The sequence below is a fragment of the Gasterosteus aculeatus genome, chromosome 4, assembly GCF_964276395.1.
Source record: "Gasterosteus aculeatus chromosome 4, fGasAcu3.hap1.1, whole genome shotgun sequence".
NCBI classification, from domain to species: domain Eukaryota; kingdom Metazoa; phylum Chordata; class Actinopteri; order Perciformes; family Gasterosteidae; genus Gasterosteus; species Gasterosteus aculeatus.
The window spans coordinates 18392727-18415363 of record NC_135691.1 but is presented as its reverse complement, the minus strand read 5'-3'; the positions used below and the strand labels follow the sequence as shown (position 1 = coordinate 18415363).

Here is a 22637-nt window from a genome sequence, read left to right as displayed (position 1 = left end):
GAATGAATTGTAACGATGTGTCACAGCTGGTTACACAATTGCCTGAGTATACAGAAAATGATCAGAAATGAGGTTCATTGTTTGCCATCCATGTTTTGTTCAAAACGTACACGGACCGCTTTCGATTTATTAAGATCCATTTTTTAGAATATTTATTGCAACACTATTCAATAACGTCATACAATGTGCCTATTGTTGACTGTTCTTTTGATTAATTATTGTGAAATATTATTGGAAAGAATATTAAATAATTAATTCAAATTCAGTGTTTAACCACCAGACCGTAAAGCAGTAATACTGAGAAATCGTTCGTATTCTGCAGAATATGTATTATTGAGAGTATTAGTCAAAAGCTGAAGTGTTGAAAGTGTGGCATGACCAAAATCATTGTTGCACTACAGCTGTAATTTTGTGAGGAAAATGCTGATCTATGTCAAAATATGTTTCAATTCAAATATGGATTATGCTGATCCTTTGGTACATCTGCTTACACACACTGGTTCATTTAATTCAGTTCCAAGGACAAGTTAAAGAAAATCAAAAATGTCGCATTCATTTTTTTTGCAATTTATTGCTTATATAAACGCTTTCTAAACAATTTTTGGTAAAAATAAAATCTATCAATAATAATCATAAATAAAATCATCACAATGACTTTTACATGACATTATATTGCACATTAATAAGCCTTAACAAGAATCACAGAACATAAGTGCTGCTCAGGTTGTTTGTAGGAGGAATGTTCAGAGGTCCTTGGACAATAACGCCCTGGGTTGCCTTCAGAGCGCGACAAAAAACGGTACCTGGACTTTCTTTGCTGTGTTTCATCGAGGTTAAACAGCTGGGGACCACACAATCATGCTGTTTACTATCACTAGTTGTGACTCCTCTTTGTAGCCTAGTGACCAGCGTGATTTACACAGGAATACAGATTTGTTGTGGGACACATCTGATGTTACAGTGCTAACAAAATAAGAAAAGAAAAACAATGCCAACATGGCCCATTTAAATGACAAAAAACAGTTTGATCTTGTGTGAATGTTGACTCTCAGGCTGTGTTCCGTCTCGTCAGACTCCACGTGGTTCCTCCCCATTCTCACGGACGAGTTTAGATCTGTGCCACAACAAAGTAAAAACCTCATCCCCTTCGGGTTGACTTGGTCCGCTCGGCTTTTTCATCATTTCACCGCAACGTTCTACTTCCACAAATCAGAGCGTGTGTCTCAGCCGTGACCAACACCCCTGCTCTCTGCAGGAGGTTAAACCAAAAGGCCATTGTCTGTCTGGTAGTTTATGATTGGTCAGCTAAAGAAAGGCCTTAGATCCAAAGACTCTGTTTGTGTTGCAAGTGTGTGTGTGGGTATGTGCGCGTGTTCAGATGTTGTCCACTTCCGCGCTGAGTTCAGGGCACACTTCCTTGAGTAACATTTCCATCAACACCTAATGGAGACAGCAAGAGAAAATTATTTGTTCTGCAGCTAGATTATATATATATATATATATATATATTATACGATGTTAGTCCTTTAAAATATATATATATATATATATATATATATATTTTAAAGGACTAACCATCGTTTGACATATTTATCATTCTTACATAGAGAAGATGTTTGTTGGCACTAGCTTCCTGCAGGGCGTTAAAGATCTTGATGATTCCATAGCGGGCATTCTGCTGGCCAACTAGATTTGCCAGTGCATCTAATAGAAAAAATAGAATATTGAAACAAAGCAAAGAGGTGAGTCGTGTTCATAAGTCCAAAATCTAGAAGATAAATATGTGTCTTGTGTCTACCTGGGATATTGTCAAGTAGTTTCTGTTGAGCCCGTTCCTTAGTTTCACTGCGTTCGCTGTCAGTTCGGACCTTGACGTGAGGTGCCAACTTCCCGTTGGGCCAGAAGGTGTCCTTGAACACATTGATGTAACAAACCGACATCTGTTCGCAAAAGATCCAGTTTACGGTGTCCCGGATCTGTCTAGGATAAAGATTAGAAGAGATGTTAGCCTCAAGGCGAAAAGCCGTTGGGCTAGTTTTTTTATGCAAATAGGTCCAATAAGACCATTCAGCAATATACTTTATCATTGAAAGGTAAAATGAATTATAAAAATGCCAACTTGCTCCAAACATACTTGTTGATGGTTCGTCCAAATGTCACCTGGACTAGTGCAATTAGGGTCCTCCTCACCCACTTAAACACTGGAGAGAGAACGAAACAGATCACAGGAGGACTGGATATTACTAACTCCACCTCAAACAGGACACACTAGGGTTTAACTTTGTGTTACATCTACATAGCTATTCAAATAGAACAGACACACGGTGCAACACTCACTTCCTCGGAGTTCGAATATCTCCCCTATGAGCATGAAACAGGGCTCGGCCAGCGCGTCTCTCCTCCCGTCTACCTCGTCGCCGTAGTCCGATAGGTCGCTGTCGTCGTCAGCCTCCTCCTACAGATTTTGAACGACGCACACAACAAACACGCACATATGCTGAGTGTGAGCTGTGTAAGCACGTTTCACAAGTTAGTTTTTCTCTAAAAGGTGGCATGTGATCGAGTACCTCGGTGTGGGAGAAGAAGTCTCCAGGTAGCTTCTCCAGGAAGGAGGCCAGAGAGAAAGACGATTTCTTCTGGATTGACATCACCTTCAAGCATTGAACAAGATATTGCATAGAATTATAACCGATGGTCTAGGAGGACTAAAATAGATGGCAAATACAACAGGATTTCTCCAAAGAAGTGAACCGGACCTGTAATTATCAGGAGAGTTTGCAAAAAGAAAAAAAAAAATCTTGTACAGCGTCATCAGGGATTGAATTAAAAACAGCACAAGTTCTTAGCTGCTGCTGTACATTTTCTAATTTATCTGGAACATACTGGAAGGAATTTTGAAACCTCAACCACTAAATCCCACCTGAGTGAACAAAGAACTTTAATGAATATAATATATATATATATATATATATCATACTTGTTTGAATGAATAGTCCCCGGACTTATTTGAAAGGAAAGTATGACAAATTGGTTACCTTGAGGTACTCCGGAGACGGGCTGAGGAACGCATAGAGAGCCTCCGACTGGCACGATCGTTCATCTGTCAGCAGACGCTACACAGACAGAGTGTCATCACAAACATTATTTAGCTGGCGTCATAAAGTAGAAGAGGCAGAGTGAGCTGGAGGTTTTTCTCCAGTGCAGTGTTTCACATCCATCCATCCATCCATTGTCAGACCGCTTATCCTGCACACAGGGTCGCGGGGGGGCTGGAGTCCATCCCAGCCAACTTCGGGCGATAGACAGGGTACACCCTGGATTGGTCGCCAGCCAATCGCAGGGCAACACAGAGACACACAACCATTCACACTCACATTCACACAACTACGGGCAATTTAAAGTCCCCAATTGACCTGATCCCCAGAGCATGTCTTTGGACTGTGGGAGGAAGCCGGAGAACCCGGAGAGAACCCACGCAGACACGGGGAGAACATGCAGACTCCACACAGAAAGGCCACTGGGCGGAATCGAACCCAGGACCTTCTTGCTGTGAGGCGACAGTGCTAACCACCACGCCACCGTGCCGCCCCAGTGTTTCACAAATATATATTATTTTAAACAAACTGTCATTTCTATTTCACAACCTTTCCACTCGTTCCTTTCCACTCCTTTGTCACTGCCGAAGCACCCTCCAGTAACCACAGATATCTGCTCTTCTGTGTTTTAATTTGGTTTGTTTTATGTCAAGAGCTAAAAATCATTTATTCATAATGTGAATAATAATTCACTTTTTTTTTTTCGTAAGACAAAATGGTGTTTTGTCGCATCCTCCCTTTCTCTCCAAACCAATCATGAGGAGGCAGTGTGCGTGCTGGGCAGGGGGCGGCCGGTAATTGGTGGAGGACAGGGGAGCCGGCTGTTCCTCTGGTCTGGGCTTGGGAGCTAGTCAAGTTAGCTAGAGAAGTTCGGTGTTATTAAGAGGAGTGCAAGTGTTCAGTTAGCCATCTCACTGTTGTTAGATTATAAACAAATAAAAGGATTCCTGCCATCCTATTTCTGTACAAGTGGAACATCACCCTGAAGAAAGTTCTTTACCTGGAGAAAGGCATTGAGCTGAGTTTTACTCTTGTCTAAGAACTTCTGGTCAATGGATTTGAAGGGAAGTTTGCTGAGCGATGGTAACTGGAGCTTCTTCAGGGATGGGAAACACTGTGGAGAGAAGAAAACCCCAAGCACTTAAAGGTTAAATATATCCATATGGTGGATTTTTTATGTGTGTATAATATATATATATTTTTTGGTACTGTGTTTACCTCGGTGAGTTTGCGATGCAACATCTGGAATTCTGTGAGTTTCCTTTGGACGCTCCAGCGACTGTTGGTCGTCTCCTCTCCTTCTACCAGGCTCACACACACACTGTAACAAGCAACTGTCTCGCCTCCCTCCTCTGTAGCCTAGACACAAAAACATCTGAATGAAACGTATACATTCCACTCTTTGCATGTGGACATAAAGTGGAAAGGAAGGTCTTCAGAGTACTACAGTGGTGTCTTTATTACATTTGTATTATGTTTTTTTTCTGTAAATATGGCTAATACTAGATTCCATTTTTATTTTATTTTTATCCATTTTTATAAAGTTCCTGAGCTGACCCACATGCCCAAAAAAGAAACATGGAGGCCATTGAAGTACATGTTTATGGCTGAATTTAGAAGTTAACATAGTAGTGGAAACCAGTGAATTACTTTCACTAAGTCAGCATGGACATATGTTGGTTTAGAATGTGCTTAAAAAACACTGACCTGCTACTGACTTAGGATCACATTTGTAAGTGGCCCAAATCATAATTGAAAAGTGTTCCATGCAATTACTCAACTGTATATGCCACAAAAAGAACCCCGATTGGAGCCCCTTGTGCTGTAGTGAAGCGAATGGCTCGCTTGTTTCTTGAGTCGGCCATATATTGTTGGTGATAAAAGACAAGATTGCACACAAAAATCTACCTCAGCAGAAGTGATGGTCGCCCTCCAGTGGCCCAGGTTTTCACACCACCAGTCAGTCCTGGTGATATGCTGCTGCAGTTCACCGTGTTCCTTCTCCATGGCTCCGATCTCCTCTTTTAGTTTGCTCACAATCTACGGACACACGGAAGACGCAGATTTGAACCAGCATGCAAATCACGATTAACTGAAAGCGACTTTATGTATACAAACGCTCAGGCACACGGGTGTTTAAGCATGGTGTTCGGCTGGGAGCTTCCAGAGAGAATTACAATGTTTTTTTTGTCAGTTCTGCTCGTTTTGCGGTACCTTTTTGTCTGGCTTGGGTGCATTCTGGATCGAGCCCAGCGCCTGCCGCTTGTACTCCAGTTTGTCGTAGAGTTGTCGGAGTTTGGTAGCGGCGTAGCTGGCCTGCTCATTAATTCTTTTACTGCCTTCGTCGCACACCTCCTCTCCTGCATCTAGACCCTGGCACTGCAGAATACATGTATAGTCATCAACGTGTAATAGCTCAGGTATTGACTTTTAAACGTTCAACCCTTTGACAACTGTATTCATGTCTGACCCCTTCTTCCTCCTTTTCCTCCACGCTGGACAGTGATTGGCTACACTGCTCGTCTCGCCTGATCAGCCCATCATAGTGGTCTGAAACTAGGAAGGAGGGGTAGTAACGCTCTCTCATCTGCTCAGCCACCTGGAGGATGTAAAGAGCAGCAGGAATGCCTCCTTTTAAAACATATTCCCACTGTGGACCGTTGATAAAGCGAAGCCATGAGCAACAGTTTGTATAAAAGCAGCCCGTACCTGTTCTTGTAGTCTGACAAAGACTTGTGTTCCCCTATTCCCCACCAGACTCTGTTGGATCTCCTTCAGGAGAAACCTCTCCACTGGAATCTCCCTGCTCTCCACAAAGAACTTTTGGTAGATTTCTCCAACGATTTGGGGCACTTCATTCTGTTGTGCACGCATAAACAAACGCATAGGCAGTTACTTGTCATATTAATGTGTTTTACTATACCGCGCTCACTACTACACCACTACCGCCTGTACCACCATAAAGCATTAGCAGGCTTAGGATAAACCCTACTGGACTCACCTTGTTGGCAGTTTTCAGTGTTTCCACTAGTTCCCAGAAGCTTATCAGAGCTCTCTTATCAACTCTCTCCATGTAAAGTCGGAAATGCTCCCGGTAACATGGATTACACAGGATGTCATCAAACTGGAGAATCTGGATGTGGGGAGGAGAGAGAAAAAATAACCAAACTTCAGCCATGTGGAGCACGTTTAGATTTTCTGACAGCCAATACCAAAATCAAGAATACAGATTTTCATCTCACAGTACGAGAAGTGCTCTTTTTCAAACTACATTGTTATGGCGTAAATTGCAGGAATATATTATCCGGACCGTTCTTAATAGCTGATATAGTGTCATAAACCAACAATGTTCACATATTCAATTGTTCAGCAACCAGTCAGCCTCGTACAAGCCTTACCTTCTGACTGTGAGGCTCATCGCTGTCATCAGCCCCTCCTTCCTCGCTGTTCTCATAGTTCTGTCCGCCAAGCAGGCGGATTCTTTTCTCACATTGTTTCTTAGCAACAGTCAGCTGATTGATGTATCGTTTCATATCTCTGGCCCTCAGCAGGTCTGCCTTCATGGCTGCTGACTCTTTTCCTTTTCGCTCTAAAAGAGAGGGACAGCACAGCAGGGGGTCAAAGGGAAGGTAACAGAGTGACACAGTTCCCTAAGGTGCAGCCACAGAATCACGAAGATCAGGCTGCTCCACGTCACTAACTTCAAGTTACGAATAGATTCTTTCAGGAAACTATAGTGGCTAATGGAAACAAAGCGCCAAACATGTTGATCCGACATCTGATACTATTATATGTGTATGCATGTGTGTGTGAAATGTGAAGGGTTTACAACTTTGTGTGTTGTAAAAATAAAGAAAACACAGTGAACATTAGGAAATGTCTTTATGGACAAATATAATCAGTTCTACTGTAACTGGTTTAAGTGAGTTGATCAGTAATCCGTCTACCTTTTGTCTCGGTTACCAAATTTAGCTGACTGTCTTACGGTATATAAAAATAAACTGTAAGAAAACATGAAATATGTAACTGAGGTATCACAGGAGGTCATTTTGTAATACTGAAAAGCATTGAAACTAAAGCAAAACCAGTTATTCTGTAAGTGAAAAACAACATTTTTGAACATTGAAGAACTCTGTTTATCTGGCCACTGATTGGCACAACTCACACGTCTGACCAGACCACCCGGCTCCCTGCTTTGGACTATCAGAGCAGCAGCAGCAACAAGAGACGTGCAAAGCTGTACTGTTGTGTTCACTAAAATTAATACATCTTAACACGGTATATTATATTATAAATACTAATCGTACCGCGTATCAGGATTCAAGTGTCAAAAAGGGCATTTAAGTGAGAAAGCTCTAAAAATGCAAATACACAGTCCCTTCAGATAGTGAAAGCTTGATTCAATGGTGGAATATCCTAAAAACATTGCTAGACTAGCATTGTCATCTCAAAAGGACTTCACAGACCGACAAGTCTGCAAAGAAAACCACATAGTCCCTCACAGAAATGACGCCACAAACGCCAGCAGAACACGGCAAACCAAGCTTTAAATTTAGTAGTTAAAGTTTCTGTACCTTTCTGCTTCTTGAGCTGAGGGAGGCTGCTGATGGTGGTGGCATGAATGATCTCCACCACTATCTGATACCTACCAAGAGAAGCATAGAGGCAAAACGTCAATCTGCTGTTGGAAGCGATAGATCAAATAAAAATAGCCAAACACTAGCAGAGTAAATGAGATATAAATATGCTACGATGCGGAACAAAGACGATCTTCCATGGTGGAAATATACAACATATTAGTACAGAATGTAAACACTGGAGGTCATTCAGTCTATGTTTACGTATTTGAGATGATTATAAATCTATCAGAAACACTTCAGTATTACTTCTCAAACTTAACAAGACAGTTGAACCGTACTGTGTCCCGTCGCATTTAGATCTGGTCTATCACCAAAGAGACACTGTCTGTTCCTATGGCAACTCCACAGCATAGAACAGACTGGTGATTAACACTGTCTGGTGTGAATGTTATATAAATGAATAAATATATGTGTATTTATATGCCACAAAAAATATATCTATGTACATTGGTGGGTAGAGTAGGGTTCTTTTAAAGTAGTCCCTGTCCTGTCCTTATTAGACGCTCAGGCTTATAAGGCATGTCTGTGTCCTGTTCATGCCTGAGTTGTTTGAGGAAATTGACATCGGCAGAAGTTGATATCAGTTTGACGAAGTCTTCGTAGGAGGCAGCGTAGGTGTAGGCTTTCTTCTGCTGCTCAGCCTGCTGCTCCCTCTGCTCCAGTTGAGACAGCAGCATCCTGTTTATAGAGTCTGGGTCGCTCAGCACTTCCACCAAAGGTTTCAACACTGCAGCAAATAGAAATGTATGTATATGAATGGAATGACAGTTTGACTACGCCTTTTACGGGACTGGCTGTATTTGTTCAATCACAAAATCTCTAAACTCCATCCCGGTGCACATTTCTAGCTGCATATGTAACTTATTTCAACAAGGTCGTGATTCCCTTTGTACAAACCAATGCATCTTTCTACCTGCCAAAACTACAAGCAGTCAAAGGGCAGCTATACAAATAATGCCTTCCCCCTCGTGTTATGTAAAACCAATAGTCCCCTTATTGCATCACATACGCTTCACAGCAGGCAAACGGCAGGACTTAATGACATTAACAGTGCTGGTTAAAGTCAATATAGGGTTTCCACTTCCACAGCAGTGGTATTTTGGCTCTCTGACATGGTTAATTGGAATGTACATATATCAATGAAGCTGGGCCATAGTCAAGTTCTATTACTTACGTAGCGGACACAATCCCACTATACGTGAGGAAAGAAGCCTAACAGACATTCATTAAAGTATGACATTTACATACATACAACAAAAGGATATCGGACTTTGGAGTATATGTATTCACTAGCTGACCCAAATACATGGAGTATGACGCGCAGCACCTTTGGTAGTGATGACTTCTGTGAGGCAGCAGCGTAGTGTATGTGACTTGGCATCCTTTTGCGGTAGAAGACATAGCAAGAGTATTCGGGCAACGCAGCGGAGGAAGGCCAGCTCAGACTCCGGACTGACCAAACAGGAATGGAGAGGAAACGGTCGGGTGCACTCTTCTAGTCTGGTGTAAACACAAAAGACAGAGTGTTATCCTTGCAGAGCTAGATGTCAGATGAGGAATATAACATTGTACTTCATCAACACAGCAACTGCTCCTCCTCATTCGGTCTTCAGCGGCGTTACAACCCCAAGGTGTTTGCTTCCAGAGCGCGACCGAGCAAGACGCGCTGCTGCTACATTGCTCCTAAAGTAAAGATAAGGGAGGTCGGACTTCTCTGCGGTACTATCGCATCAGAACTAACGCCGGGATAATGGACCAGATAATGAGTGAATCGCCCGTGTCTGGAAGCGTACCTGGCAGACGGTATTGGGGAAGGAGGAAGCAAGTGCAATGGATTTTTACAGTATTTATTGCAATCATTTCAAATAATATTGCAAATATCATGTTCATTAAACAACCGGGGTGCCAAACACATTTCTCTACCGAACACGGTGGACACCCGAGCATTGGCTAAGCATAAAGAAGGAAAAACGTATGGTAATCTTATGTGGCTGTGCTTGGGGTGTGTGTGTGTGCGCATGCGGGCGTGTACCTTGCAGATGCAGCCTTGAGGTCAGTGAAGTGTGTGTGTAGGATTCTTATGGTGTCATAACACACCACGTTGACAAGGTCGATGTCGGCGAGCCTGGATCGCAGCTGCCCAATCATCTGCCACCAGTCCTCCGACAGCATGGAGTACAACTGGCCCTCGTCATGACTCAAAGGGATGTACCAGGACAGGATGTAGTCCCTGTAGGCGTAGTCAAACACTGAGAGACACAGAGAAGATGAATACAAAGAGTCACACAATATTTCTTGATATTCATATTCTCCGTTGAAGAAAGACATATATTATTTTCAGATGTTTAAAAGATTTTTTATTGCAAATGCTCTAATCTCGCAGGACCCTTGAACGACCCACACAAGGCACACACACACTTTTGTATAATCTTTGTTTCTGTTACATATACCTATATTGATGAGACGTAGCATAAGATATGTCCTGTATAATATAAGTTGTTTAAAAAGAATGAAACAACCTCGAAACAACCTCTAACATTTTAAGTTGGTAGGATTGTGCAGACAGAGTAAACATTGCATTTCATTTTGCATTAAAGAGGAATTTCTAATATGGAATCTTAAATCAACATTGCAGTAATAACTCCATACTGATGTAATGAATTCTGATTTGAAGGAGAATGGCAGCCCCGTAAAATATATATGAAAAATCTAAAATTAAATCAATACTTCCTTTTTTTAATCTTTTAAGCAAACAAAATGTGTTTCAGAATTTTAACTGGAAGGGACTTTAACATTCTCAACATGGACAGCCAAAGAGTGGACGTGAAGGACGCACTTCTAACAAGTCCAGGGGGAGTTAAATGATGTGACACATAAATGTGATCCGTCAAGACCGTCCCGTTTACACACAAACTGGAATATTGGGGCTTTTTTCACATCTACCATACTCAAATTCTCTTATGTAGGTACTTTTCCTTCCTCTCAGAGTCCAAAGACAGGCAGCTTAGGTGACCCGGTGACCTTGTTGCCTGTATCTGAGAATGTATTCATCTGTGTGTGTGAGCTGGACTTATGATCTTTTCTCCAGATACAGAGAACAGACAGATGGACACTAGCTGCAATGATTAGTCGACGACGTCGATTATGAAAAATCATTGATTTTTATAGTCGACGCGCCGTATATTATAAAATGATTAGGAGCCACCGGCCTTTTTCATCCGGCATTCTAATGCACTACAGGAAGTGCTGGGGGCGCTATCGCTTCCATTTTCTACATGCACCAAAGAAAAGAAGAAGTCTATCAAGTTGAATGTGGGAGAGACAAAAAGGTCTATGAGTAAAGGCTGGCGCATGCTTCTGCGTCTGCGTCGACGCACTCATTTCAATTCATGGTTCTAAAAGTCTTGCGTGTGTTGCAGAGCAATTCACCGCCAGAACAACAGGTGGAGTAACGTGTTTCTGTTGAAGACGACCGAGAGAGTCACGTCTTTGTTTGTGGAAGTCGTTGGTTGGTTTATTTATTCATCATAGACTTTATTGCCCCGTGCATCGACACTGCTGCTTTTCATCGCAGACACATTTGTCCCGTATTTTCCTCCACAACTTTGTTCCCCTAGACCGGCAAACCGGCGTTTGCGGAGATCTCCCTCCATGAATCAGAGGCCATCCGCGGGTCCTTATAGTCCGCCAATGACGGCTTGTATAAGCGGTCACATTTACGCATTTCTTCTGACAGAAGCTCTTCAATCTGAACCGTTCTCTCATAAACATTCTTTGTTTTAATAATGGCGGTATTGTGCTATAAAAGCGGAAATGTGAGACTCCAGACCAATGTGCGCTGCGGGAGGCTTGAGTCGCTTTCGAGAAAAATGGGTAGACACACGCAGGGACGCAAGAAAAGGCACGCAAGGGACACGCAACGGGCTCTTGCGTCGCTCTGAAAACGCAGAAGCATAAACTAGGCTTATTTCATCAGCGAACCAAACATTGCAACCCAGCTCCTGCAGAACAGAGTTTGTTTCACAGCAGCACGACGGCAACGCAGGAACATTTAAAACGTGAGCGTGCTGGAGCCACCACGTCTTCTCCTCATGGGTAAGTTTAGTTAACAAAAGTAACGTTAGCCTTGTTAACTTATCGTAAGGTTTACACTGGCGTGTTGGAAAAAAGAAGGTCTCGTGGAGGATGCTTCTAACGCAGTTTCAGTTCGGTTAAATATCGTAGCTTGTCTTTTCGTTCGTTCTGAATAGTTAACGTTAACCTCCACTTAGCACTCCATAAAAAATAAAAAAAATCATTCCATATCAACACAATTACAAGAGATCTACTTTAGCATAGTACAAACTATGATACTCAAGCAGACAACGTGAGAATAGAAACTGTGGTGCGTGCACGAGTTTGTCCTTCAGAGAGGCGCGTGCACCCTCAGATGGACGGAGTCTGGACAGAGGGCATCCTCTACATTAGGGGTCTCAAACTCAAATCACGGCGGCGGGTGTTGCGGCGGCGACGGTACGATCGACAAGGGGGTGGGCCAAAGTCGGTCGGCCCGGAGTTTGAGACCCCTGTTATACATGTTCATCCCTTGTAAATACTTTTTTGCTATTTTGAGTTACTTTTAAACGCATATTTGCATTCACATATTATATTACTGTTCAATGTATGTATTATGATGATTACATTTGTAATAACTTAAATCCAACATGTTGAGTCATCATTTTAATTTGTCATCATTTTAAAAGGACTGAATTCACAGGGCCCTTCAACAGAAAAGGGCGTAACCCTGGTGACATGGGGGGTAAAAAGAGAATGTGTGAGAGATGTTATTGGATGGAAACAAACGGCCACACGTTGTAGCCAAAAGGAATTCTTGCCTCTTTGTTTCTACACTCCTACACTATGGTAAATAATCGTTAGATTAGTCAATTGCAAAAATAATCTTTAGTCGCAGCCCTAATGGACACACAGGCCCATCAGGTGCTTTGATAGTAGTTATGCTGCATTCACATCAAAAGGGAAGTACTTTTTTAGGCGACGAGATTACATGCAATGTCAATGCAGACTGGAATGGTTGCAAATAACCAAAAACAGGGGACGCAAAAGACGGCATTAAAGCGAACGGCACAGAGCGAAAAACTCGCCTCAATCATGAAATATTTCTTAAACTGCCACTCACAACACAGATAAAGATGGAACGCCTGTAGGTTAGTTGGTCTCCGACAGAGAGATCCTGGCACCGATCCGACCCAACAGGTCATCAAACTGGCTACTAGCTAGCTTGAAGTAGCGCTGGAAGGCGCAGTCATCTAGAAGTACTTCCTGGAGGAGTTGGTAAAATTCATGATGATGTTATGAACCCAAACACGACGAAGCAAATGTGCGAATGACGGAAATTAACCACAAACCGTGAACTCACTCGGATAAAGCGCTGCGAAGATTTGCTTCAATTTTGGTGTACATTACATCATCTCCATTTCAGTCCAAATAATCAGAAATAATTACCAAGAAAAAATATTCCAACACCATCAAGGGCCATCCGTTTTACTTTGGAAACAATTTTTAAGCAGGAAAAACATAGTTTATACTGATGTGAACTCATACTCGCATACAAATCACAGCATCTCTAGGAGGCCGGGGCTAATAAATTGGGGAGCTTGAATTTAATACAAGCAAAAAAAACAATACAGAATCAAAATAATTAACTCAGCAGGTCTCGACTGACAACATAATAGTGTCCTCGTAAACTAGTACCATACTACAAGCCCCACAACAAGCTCGGTGTAAATCCTGGAGCCATCTGTTACTCCGCAGCCAGACATTGTGTGCGTGTGTGGGCGTGTGGATGTAATGACCAGGATGTTGCACTGTTGTAATCCTCTATGAGTGGCAGGGGAAATGGTGACTGACAGGAACAGACCTCAGCAGTCAGCAGTTGTTGTTTTTTTGTTAAAAGCAGAAGATGTGAGTGTTTCCATCAGAATCAGAGTCATGGAAATGGAGACTGATTTGTGAGGGACGTGTTACACTGTCAAAGTGGCACAGCATTACTAGAAGTCACAGATTTGTTAAATTAAAGAAAATCATTGTGGAATTATAAGCAAAACCTAGTTGGATGTTGTAATGGAATCATACTCTGGTATGGTTATTTACATGATGATAATTGGACAGAACATGCTTTTTGAGGTAGAACATGCGAGGATCTGAACCTGTTGTGCTGACCAAAAGGACGTGGACACGACACGATCATAAAGCCCATCAGAAAATCTCCTAAGCAGCAGCGACCTTACCTTCCTTCAGAGCTTTGTCCACATTGTGAGACACCACCACCCTCCTGCTCTGGCTGGACTCCTGAACTGGAACCAAAAAACGGGCCTGAAAAACAAGTGCGTTAAGAGATCAATACCCAGATGGTGACGACGGCGTCAAAATCAGAAAATATTGGGAGGAGGAAGGGAAAAGATTGCTAGGTTTAATAAGCCTCAAATACAGCCCAAACCTTTCACAGTTTACACAACATGTCGACCAGATTAATGCTTGTGACAATACTCCTCCGCTGTCAACATCAATAAATCATCAGCGCACAGCAGCGAGCACACAGAACCCCCTCCGCTGAAAGGCAGGCACTGGGATGCGGCTGCCCATTAGAGGAGAGATCAGGGTCACAATGTACTTTCCTGTATCTGTGCATGCGTGATTTTCTTTTGTGTGTGTGCCTAAGTCCAGCACTATGACTCCACCTTATCTACCAATGAACAACAAAGCAAGGAATCCCGGAAGATGATGAGAGGGAGTGGGAAGCTGGGAAATGGGGGGCAGGGGGGTAATTGTGGGTGGCAGAGGAGCAACAGGAGAGGAGAGTTAGAAAAAAATATGGAATGCAGATGCGTCTGTTCAACATGTTGTAGGCGCTGAAGAAGTGGGAGAAGTGCCTTTAATATGTGTAGTAGAATTATCCAGTTCCCTTTCTATCAGTGGACTCCACCGCAGTTGGTTATAATTCACAGTGTGATGCAGATGACACATCACATGGTGCTCTTAAAGCACACACACACACACACACACACACACACACACACACACGTTATGCCAACCGTGTGTGATTAATAGATTGAACTAGGATCTTACCATCAGCTTGATGAAGAACTCCTGGCGCACAGCCGAGTGCCTCCGGTTTCTGTCGAAGCAGCTGACTTTGAGAGGACTCTTACGGACCAGCAGCACAAAACTCCCCGCCAGGAAGCAGAGCAGGGCGAACGAGACGTAGATGAACAACTTCAAGAAGAACGAGGTGAGGGTCAGGCCTCCCCATGCCAGCTGGAACACTACTGCGGCCACCACGCCCAGGCAGAAAGCCGGGACGAACCGGAAAGAGGAGCCGATGGCAGAGGTGGAGGTGGCCGACATGGGCCCCTCTTCTGCGCCGGCACTGCTACTCCTTCCAGCCAGCGGTGTGGTGGTGGTTGAAGGGGTGGGCATGCTGCGACCCCACCATCCATATATGTGCCACTACTAGTTAGGCTGGAAATGTGGTCCGCTAGTCTATACGCCAAGTCCGACTGGTAGGTATACTGTGTACACTCGTGTATACCCTCGACTACAACACTGTCTGCAAGACGAGGCATCCCCGCTCTGACATCTCCCCGCCGACCCACGCCGTTGTGTTGTCCCGAGCCCTAGCATCGGCCCGCCGGGCGGCCACAGGCGGCGAGGAGCTCCGCCCGCTCCGTCATCCACAAAACGGTTCTCCGAGCGACGGTGCGGGGGTAACCGGCGGGAGGTGGTTGTCTTGGAATGGGCGACAGGAGCTGCCAGTCGGTTTAGAAAGTGGGGACCTGCGGCGATGGGACAAATAACCCCTAGAGCCGTAGCACCATCCACCGTCACCTTGGAGACAAATAGAGTACGTAGCTTAGTGACTGTTGCTAACCAACCGGGCAAGCAGCAGGCTCACATAAGGCAATACAAGTTACCGTTCGTTGCTTTAAAACTACGAAATACCTCAAATACAAATACAAGTCACAGCAAAAAAACTGCTGTTTGTTTGACTGCTACGCCAACTGCAATACTCACAGCTAGCCAGTTAGCATGCTTGCTAGGCAACCCATTTAACATCAGCTAATGTTAGCTTACTTACCTTTCGTTGTAATGGGTTTGTGACAACAGCACTACATTGTCGCTTTCCTCTGTGTAAAATTACGTATCGGGGACTTTGCAGGGACGATTTAAAAGTATTGTAAACGCAACGACTGAATATATAAAGTCCAGAATCTCAAGACAGATAAAATCAAGCAACTGTTATTTTCTTCGTACTCCAGCTGACTGACAAGATCTATGAACGTGAAAGGGTGTCAGCCAATCAGTGCTGGTGTTAACCACAAATAGTGTGCTTGCTTTATGTACCATGACATCCCGAGTGAACGGAGGCATTTCGTTTGAACGTTATTGTGTTTGCACGGAGAAAAAGATGAACCAGCTGGGAAGCCCCAGGTTATAATCAAGCGTACCCAAGATAAAGGATCACGTCTCTCTGACGATTGCTTTATCCTCGTAGCCTAACATGGTTTACATTGCTGTGGAAATTAAGAAGTGCAAACACAATCTAATGTTTTTGTCAAATTAAATTTCGGCCATATTCAACCCAGATAGCCTCTACCCTACAATTAAGGAATTCATAATTAATATTATAATATATTATTATGTTAATTGATTGACATTAACAAATGGATTCCTAATAAAATGGATTAATGACAGCGATTTTCAACATTAGCTAAAACGGTATAACGAATATATTTGATATTTCTGGATTGATAGTCATTTTGCACTTCTGGTATACATGATACTCGTATTTGTACAGACACTAAACAACTTGTGTGTGATACAGAGAGAATTCTAGAGGATCTGACCAGTATAACTAGCCTCTGTCTGAGCTTTTGGAGATGCTATGATCTATGAAGTGTGCAAACAAATCTGGTTACATCAAAGGGACAGTTCATTCCAACATCTAAATAGTTTACCTCCACTGTTGAATCATCCCATTATACTGGGAAAAGGGAAGACATAGTTATCATCAAAACTAGGAAATTCACACCAAAACAGTCTAGTGTGATAGTGTGATTACTGTGCCTCTTTGATGCCTCTATGTCTGTGTAATATTGACAGTAGTCCTCGTTCAAGAAAACCAAATAACTCAATGGACAAAATAAAGTAATTCCTTGTTTTCTTCTTCGGATACCGGTTATGAAATACAGATCTGATGAGCCCTCCAATCCACTGAGGGATGGAGGAGTTCCTTTTCCTGGCTGTTTTTGCAAGCTGTTGATCAGCTGTTGAGCCTGGTATGGCTACAAAAGCTTACCACCTTTGTTCTGGTATTTCCTTTGGTGACTTTGTAAATAAATGTTCTTATTTGTTACTTTTAACTTGTCTGGTCATGTTTTGTTACATTCTTTGACTCGGGCTGTAACACAGAGAATACAACCCAACAGGGAATTATTTATATTTGTATGACAAATACTATCATTGTGCACCTTTTTTATTGCATTCATGTTATGTTACATTCTTTTGATACAAGAGCTTCCTTAGTCTAATTATTCCAGTTGTGTCTGGCACACACATGCTTGATTCAGATTTCTCTTTTCTCCACCATAACATTAAGCAACGTGCTATACATGTAGTAAGTTATAACTTCCTCATGTATCTAAACTAGGCCAAAGGATTCACGACTCCTTTTGCAAGTACATTGCTGTATGAGCTGCTAAAGTCTTTAAAGATTGCATTATATTTTGAAAGTGTACCATTTCAATCAGCCTTAGAAAGGTGGGCGATTTAATCTTTGGTTAGTCTTGGTTACATTTACTCCACCTTTACACAATCAAATGGCACAGGAAGCGTTTCTGAGAAGTTAGAGTTATATTTTAATGCGTTTTTAGAATTTGAAACATGATTTCACAGCAACTGATATAGCAATAATCAAAGACACTGGCGGGACAGTCGTTGACGCGGTTGTGAATCTCTGTGACTATCAGACACCTTGTGTATGAGTTGGAAGTTTTTTTTCATGCATGTAATGTGTGATGCTGAAAATGATGAATTACAAATATTCCACCACTTCCTTTATCCACTATGTTGCTCTATATCAAGTGTAGAAAACATAATGTAAATGTCACGTAATGTGGATGCAGTTTGCTAGATAACGCTGACTTCCTGTTGCCAGTCGATGGCACCATGACTATGATTGAAGATTGGCTTGTTGACATCTCATGTCATCAAGCATGGCAAGTTCGGAACAGATTTGATGGTTAATGACAGCAAAATGGCCACTATGCCATTCCATGAAACATAAAGCTTTTACTATATTTTTTATCACAAAGCTCTTAAGATGTCCCTGGCCAATTTTGAAGTGGATCCTAAAATTCCATTAAGATGACCTATTTGAAGTGTTATACCTGGAAACGACCTTAATGCAGGTGAAGATTAATATTGGCCGACTTCTTATTAAGTTCATAAAATGACACCAAAGATCCTTATTTTTAATAATTATAATAAGTTTACATGTGAAACAAGTGCCTATTAAATGTAGTACATCGTAGACCTAGACATTCATCATTTAGTAGGCAAGTGTATCACATGTAAAAGCAGTCTGCCCAGTACGTTGGACCTAGATTCTAGTTCATCACACTGCACGGAGAGCTTCGTCAAAATGTTATAGGGGATGCGTTTTCCCAACTGTTTCAGACCAAAATAGTGAAGCTACGACTGGTTTAACCCCTCTTGTGTGATCTAGGAAGATGGTCTCTGAGGAACAGCGTTGGAGTCATTGATGGGATCAATTTTGTAGTTGGTAGGTCGCAGCTTCATGACACTCGTCTTCAGGGAGTACCACCATCCTCTCCATGGGTACCAAACCACACCATCATCCGTCAACCCATTGTAGAACCCATTGGAGTAGTACATGCCATTAAGGTGGGCTGAGTGACACCTGGGGAATGACATCATCATTTATTGTTAGTGTAAATAATACATTTGAGGATCTTGCTTCATCTAATATTCATCAAATATTACAGAACTCGTACTTGTTGAACCACCAGCCTCCTTTGTCTTCCTGCGCGCAGTTTCCTTTGTAGTTGTCGTTGTCCTTATCGTAGGTGCTGAATTGGACGCCCTGGTGACTGGCCCACTCTGTCACACCAACCTGATATCTTCCAGACAGAGCATCTCCAACTGTACCTACGTAGGTTCCAAAGGTCAGTCGGTAGTGATCCTGTAGAGAGCGTTATATGAGGAGAACGGCTTAACTTGTGTAGAATATTATAACAAACTGATATCTGATTCATATATTAAGCCAATTAATAAAATCCATTAAGTGTAATACCACGTTCAACTGAGCTAACCGGCGGTTGGCTTTATAGCTTCATATTCATATCGTCGTGAAATCTGCGAGATGCATGTGGTGGTAAAAAACATTCTGTAAACGATTGTCTTGTGCTAAAAGCCAGGTCTCAGTGGTTGACCCTGAGATGTAGAGATAGCAAGATTTAGGGTTTGCAGCTGTGTTTGGGGAAGGGGGTTAACTTGTTCTCACAGACCTTCGATCAGAGGAGCATTGTGTGTCACCCTCAGCTTCACCTTCATCTTAGTTCTTATCTCGACTTGATTTGTGGCTTCTCTAAACTGGCACTAAGAACTGTCTTCAAGTGTATAAAAACTCAGCATTTTTACTGCTCGGAGACGCCATTACACAGAACGCTGGAATACGTGCTTGTGTGTTGGACTTCCTGCTTGCAAGCAATAGTTAGAGCCAGATATCTGCGGAGAATTGCTCATGTAATCATTTCCTCTTCTAAATAAACGTTAACTTTTTGACTTTAATTGATCAACGTGCTGGATCCTTCTCATCAACCGATCGGAGATCCTGACAAATTACAGATTTGATATAATTTACAGCAATAAAGCCTATAATTTACCAAAATGTAGACAATTCATTCAGCCCGCTGCATGGAGCAAATAAAAAACTCCATTTTGTAAACACGTATATATACATATTGTCATGTTTTTACCCCCACAAAAAGGTTATAGTCAGAACATTTCAGTGGTCAGTCAGTACAACCACCTTTTCATTTGCCACTTTGAAGTTCTTATACTCGGCATATCCCTGGTAACCACCAAAGTCTTCCAGGTTAATCCGCAGAGAAAAGTTCCCTGTAACAGACAATAAAAGCCTTATGAAGATTTTTTTTTAAAACAATCAATACCCCATAAAAAATAATTTGGAAGGTTCTGGCCACTAGGGGCAGTAAAACACTGAACGTGTTAGTAAACGGTTGAGCATTTACACACCCAACATATACGGAGCAACATTAGCCTTCTTTTGGAATCATGTTTCTGTATTTGCAAAATGACTATTTTTCAAGTTTATCCTAGCTCTATATGTATCTATATCAGACTTTTTAATCTGGCTGCTGTTTGGTGTTGAGCAGGTAGTAAAGAATGGGTTAATGAAAAAATTATTATATATGTTTTGCCAAAAACAACTTATCTGTGTTTGCTGGAAAGATGGTTGTAATGAGATGAGAGTGACAGAAAACAATGAAGAGGGCGTTTGGAAACTTAAAACAATGAGCTGAAAAATACTAAAACGCTCTGTTGACTGGGGAGGAACTGATGAGGCAATATTGAATGGAACACCTTTACATTACAAGTTCAGAAAAAAAATGTTGGAGTGGTGTTGACCTTGTGTGGTGATGTAATGCAGGTTGTCATTTCCGAGCCAAAACTCAGCGGCCATGTCTCCAAAACCATCTTTATACTCTACCCACGACCTGACAGGTAGATAGATAGATAGATAGATAGATAGATAGATAGATAGATAGAATGATGGGTAGGTAGGTAGGCTTCACATTTGATTGCATTATTTTACAGTAGATATTAGACATCACAGACACACCTGTTAAACCTCTCCCTCCCATCAATCCGTCTCTGAAGTACGATCCACCCACCTCCATCACTCATATCACAGTACACTCTGACTGGGTGAGGGCTGCCATGGGGTTTGATTGTGTAGAAATCGCTTGATTTTGAGCCAGAACTGAAGATCTCAGAGCAGTCTGAAAAACAACCACACTGTCTGTAATAGGTGAAATATTTGCTCCCCATTTCTGAGATGTGAGACAAGATATTGTAAGCTTCCAAACTTTATTTGTAAAGGACGGGGCCCTGACCTGTGGACTCGGTGTTCTGGCTCTGGTCAGGTCCAGCTGTTACCTCTTTTCCCGCTTGGCTCGGCAGTTGCAGTATGTGTAGGAGGAGCTCTTGTCTCTGAAGCTGGCCCCTCAGAAGTGTCTCCTGTTCCCGCAAAGGAGCCACCTCTTCACTGCAACTGCTTAATGCCTATGCACACATTTGGATTACTCTTATGCATCATGACCTTCACTAATATTCATTCCACAACACTGAGATTAAATTTAAACAGAGTAAATATGGTTTGATCATACAAATGGAGATTTTATAGAGCTGGTTCTTTGCATTGGCTATCTCATGTGACGACGCAAATGAAGAATATCTAACACTCTTCTGCTCCTTCAAACACTGCCGGGCTTGCTTTTACACCCTGGCTCTCGTCGTCTTGCTAAGCTATGCAAACCAGCTGCTCATTCAAGCTCCATGTGAAGTGTACAGATAGATTTCCCTTTTAACCCGCAGAAAGAAAGCCAATAAGTCCATTTGCCAAAATGTTTACCAATTCATTTTAATAGATAAAATGACCTGACTCATTACTTACAAGGTGGTTTTCACAGGTGTAGAAATATTACAACACTCTGACAAACACAAATTCATCACACCTAACTATTAAGATATGGTTAACTAGCCCATGGCAATAAAAAACAAGGAAAATAGGGGAAATTTGAAAAGTAACATCATGTTTTTCACTTTCACTGGAATAAGTCCAGCAACTTGAGAATTAAAAAAAGCAGATAAAGCAATCTAACCACCCATTCACTGCAATGGAACTTCCAATTCATAATGTTTTGTGTTGTCAACAGCAATAACTGCCATACATTAAGATCATGGACACTAATACATATCCAGATATAAAAACATATAATACGAGTGCATTTGTAAAGGGACACTATAAAAATCTCCACCAGAAGATCTATAGCAAAGAATTGAAATATTTCTGCTCCTTTTCAGGGTACTTACACAGAGATATTGAGAGCAAGCTGCGATGACTAGCATTCCCGTGAGCAACAGCCGTGAGCCTCCCATTCCTCTTATTGTTTCCACGGCTAAACTGAAAGATAAGACGCCAAGCAAGAAGGAGACTTCTAATTGTTCGAGATTTGTTGTTTTTAACTGTTCCCCACACACGCCAAACAAAGCCTTGTGCGAGGAGGAGGAACTGAAGAAATGCCTGATTCTCTACAGTCATAAATTATAGGAAATATGCAGGGAGTGTCTGGAGAACTGGTGATCACTTGCCAAAAGTAGACGCATTTGGAGAAAATGTCATTCTTTTCCATTAACCAGGGTTAAGGTCAGAGAATGTAGGCGTGGCATTGATGTATTAATATTATTTAATGTAAATAAAATCATAATAACCATATCCCACTATAGGCATATACATTGAATCAGAGGAAACAAGGCCCTGAAGGCATCATTAAATGACTCTCAACATCCCTCCTTCCCCTCCTCCTTGAGTTGTCATTCTGTGTATGAGCAGCACGGTGCCATTTCTAATAAACGTCTCAAGCAGCTAAATGCCACCGCAGTTTCTACTGTGAACAAGGCGGGAAGAGGCAGATTGAGAAGGAGACATTTCATCTCGGAGGACCACAAAGGAATCCAGCAAACCTTGCTGAAGTGTGCAGCTGGTGTGTGTATGGAAGTTACTGTCAGATCCTGACTG

General features: G+C 42.2%; 2 protein-coding genes across 2 annotated transcripts; both read right to left on the bottom strand.

The window, feature by feature from the left end:
- Window positions 1–77: 77 nt before the first annotated feature.
- snx25 (sorting nexin 25) lies at window positions 78–16099 on the bottom strand. The gene is made up of 22 exons (XM_040174035.2): window positions 15870–16099; window positions 14861–15619; window positions 14023–14107; window positions 9768–9984; window positions 9063–9235; window positions 8276–8462; window positions 7670–7740; window positions 6494–6684; window positions 6097–6228; window positions 5805–5954; window positions 5566–5694; window positions 5310–5474; window positions 5004–5135; window positions 4314–4454; window positions 4096–4209; window positions 3036–3113; window positions 2568–2651; window positions 2338–2455; window positions 2135–2201; window positions 1799–1980; window positions 1604–1704; window positions 78–1440 (listed from the first exon to the last, which is right to left on the bottom strand). The coding sequence occupies exons 2-22, from the start codon at window positions 15209–15211 to the stop codon at window positions 1375–1377; spliced, it is 2934 nt and encodes a 977-aa protein (XP_040029969.2). The 5' UTR covers window positions 15212–15619; window positions 15870–16099; the 3' UTR covers window positions 78–1374.
- Window positions 16100–17624: 1525 nt separating this feature from the next.
- On the bottom strand, window positions 17625–22146 carry LOC120817629 (fibrinogen-like protein 1). The gene is made up of 7 exons (XM_040174036.2): window positions 21932–22146; window positions 20953–21121; window positions 20679–20838; window positions 20465–20553; window positions 19845–19933; window positions 18808–18995; window positions 17625–18713 (listed from the first exon to the last, which is right to left on the bottom strand). The coding sequence occupies exons 1-7, from the start codon at window positions 21995–21997 to the stop codon at window positions 18515–18517; spliced, it is 960 nt and encodes a 319-aa protein (XP_040029970.2). The 5' UTR covers window positions 21998–22146; the 3' UTR covers window positions 17625–18514.
- Between the last annotated feature and the right edge of the window lie 491 nt (window positions 22147–22637).

Coding starts and splice junctions, on each gene's coding strand:
- snx25 (XM_040174035.2), bottom strand. CDS start 15,211: ATGCCCACCCCTTCAACCACCACCACACCGCTGGCTGGAAGGAGTAGC. Junction 6,685..7,669: donor TCAGCTCAAGAAGCAGAAAG/GTACAGAAACTT, acceptor CCTCTCTTTTAG/AGCGAAAAGGAAAAGAGTCA. Junction 5,695..5,804: donor TTGTCAGACTACAAGAACAG/GTACGGGCTGCT, acceptor TACATCCTCCAG/GTGGCTGAGCAGATGAGAGA.
- LOC120817629 (XM_040174036.2), bottom strand. CDS start 21,997: ATGGGAGGCTCACGGCTGTTGCTCACGGGAATGCTAGTCATCGCAGCT. Junction 19,934..20,464: donor GCATTACATCACCACACAAG/GTCAACACCACT, acceptor TGTCTGTTACAG/GGAACTTTTCTCTGCGGATT. Junction 18,996..19,844: donor TCAAAGTGGCAAATGAAAAG/GTGGTTGTACTG, acceptor CGCTCTCTACAG/GATCACTACCGACTGACCTT.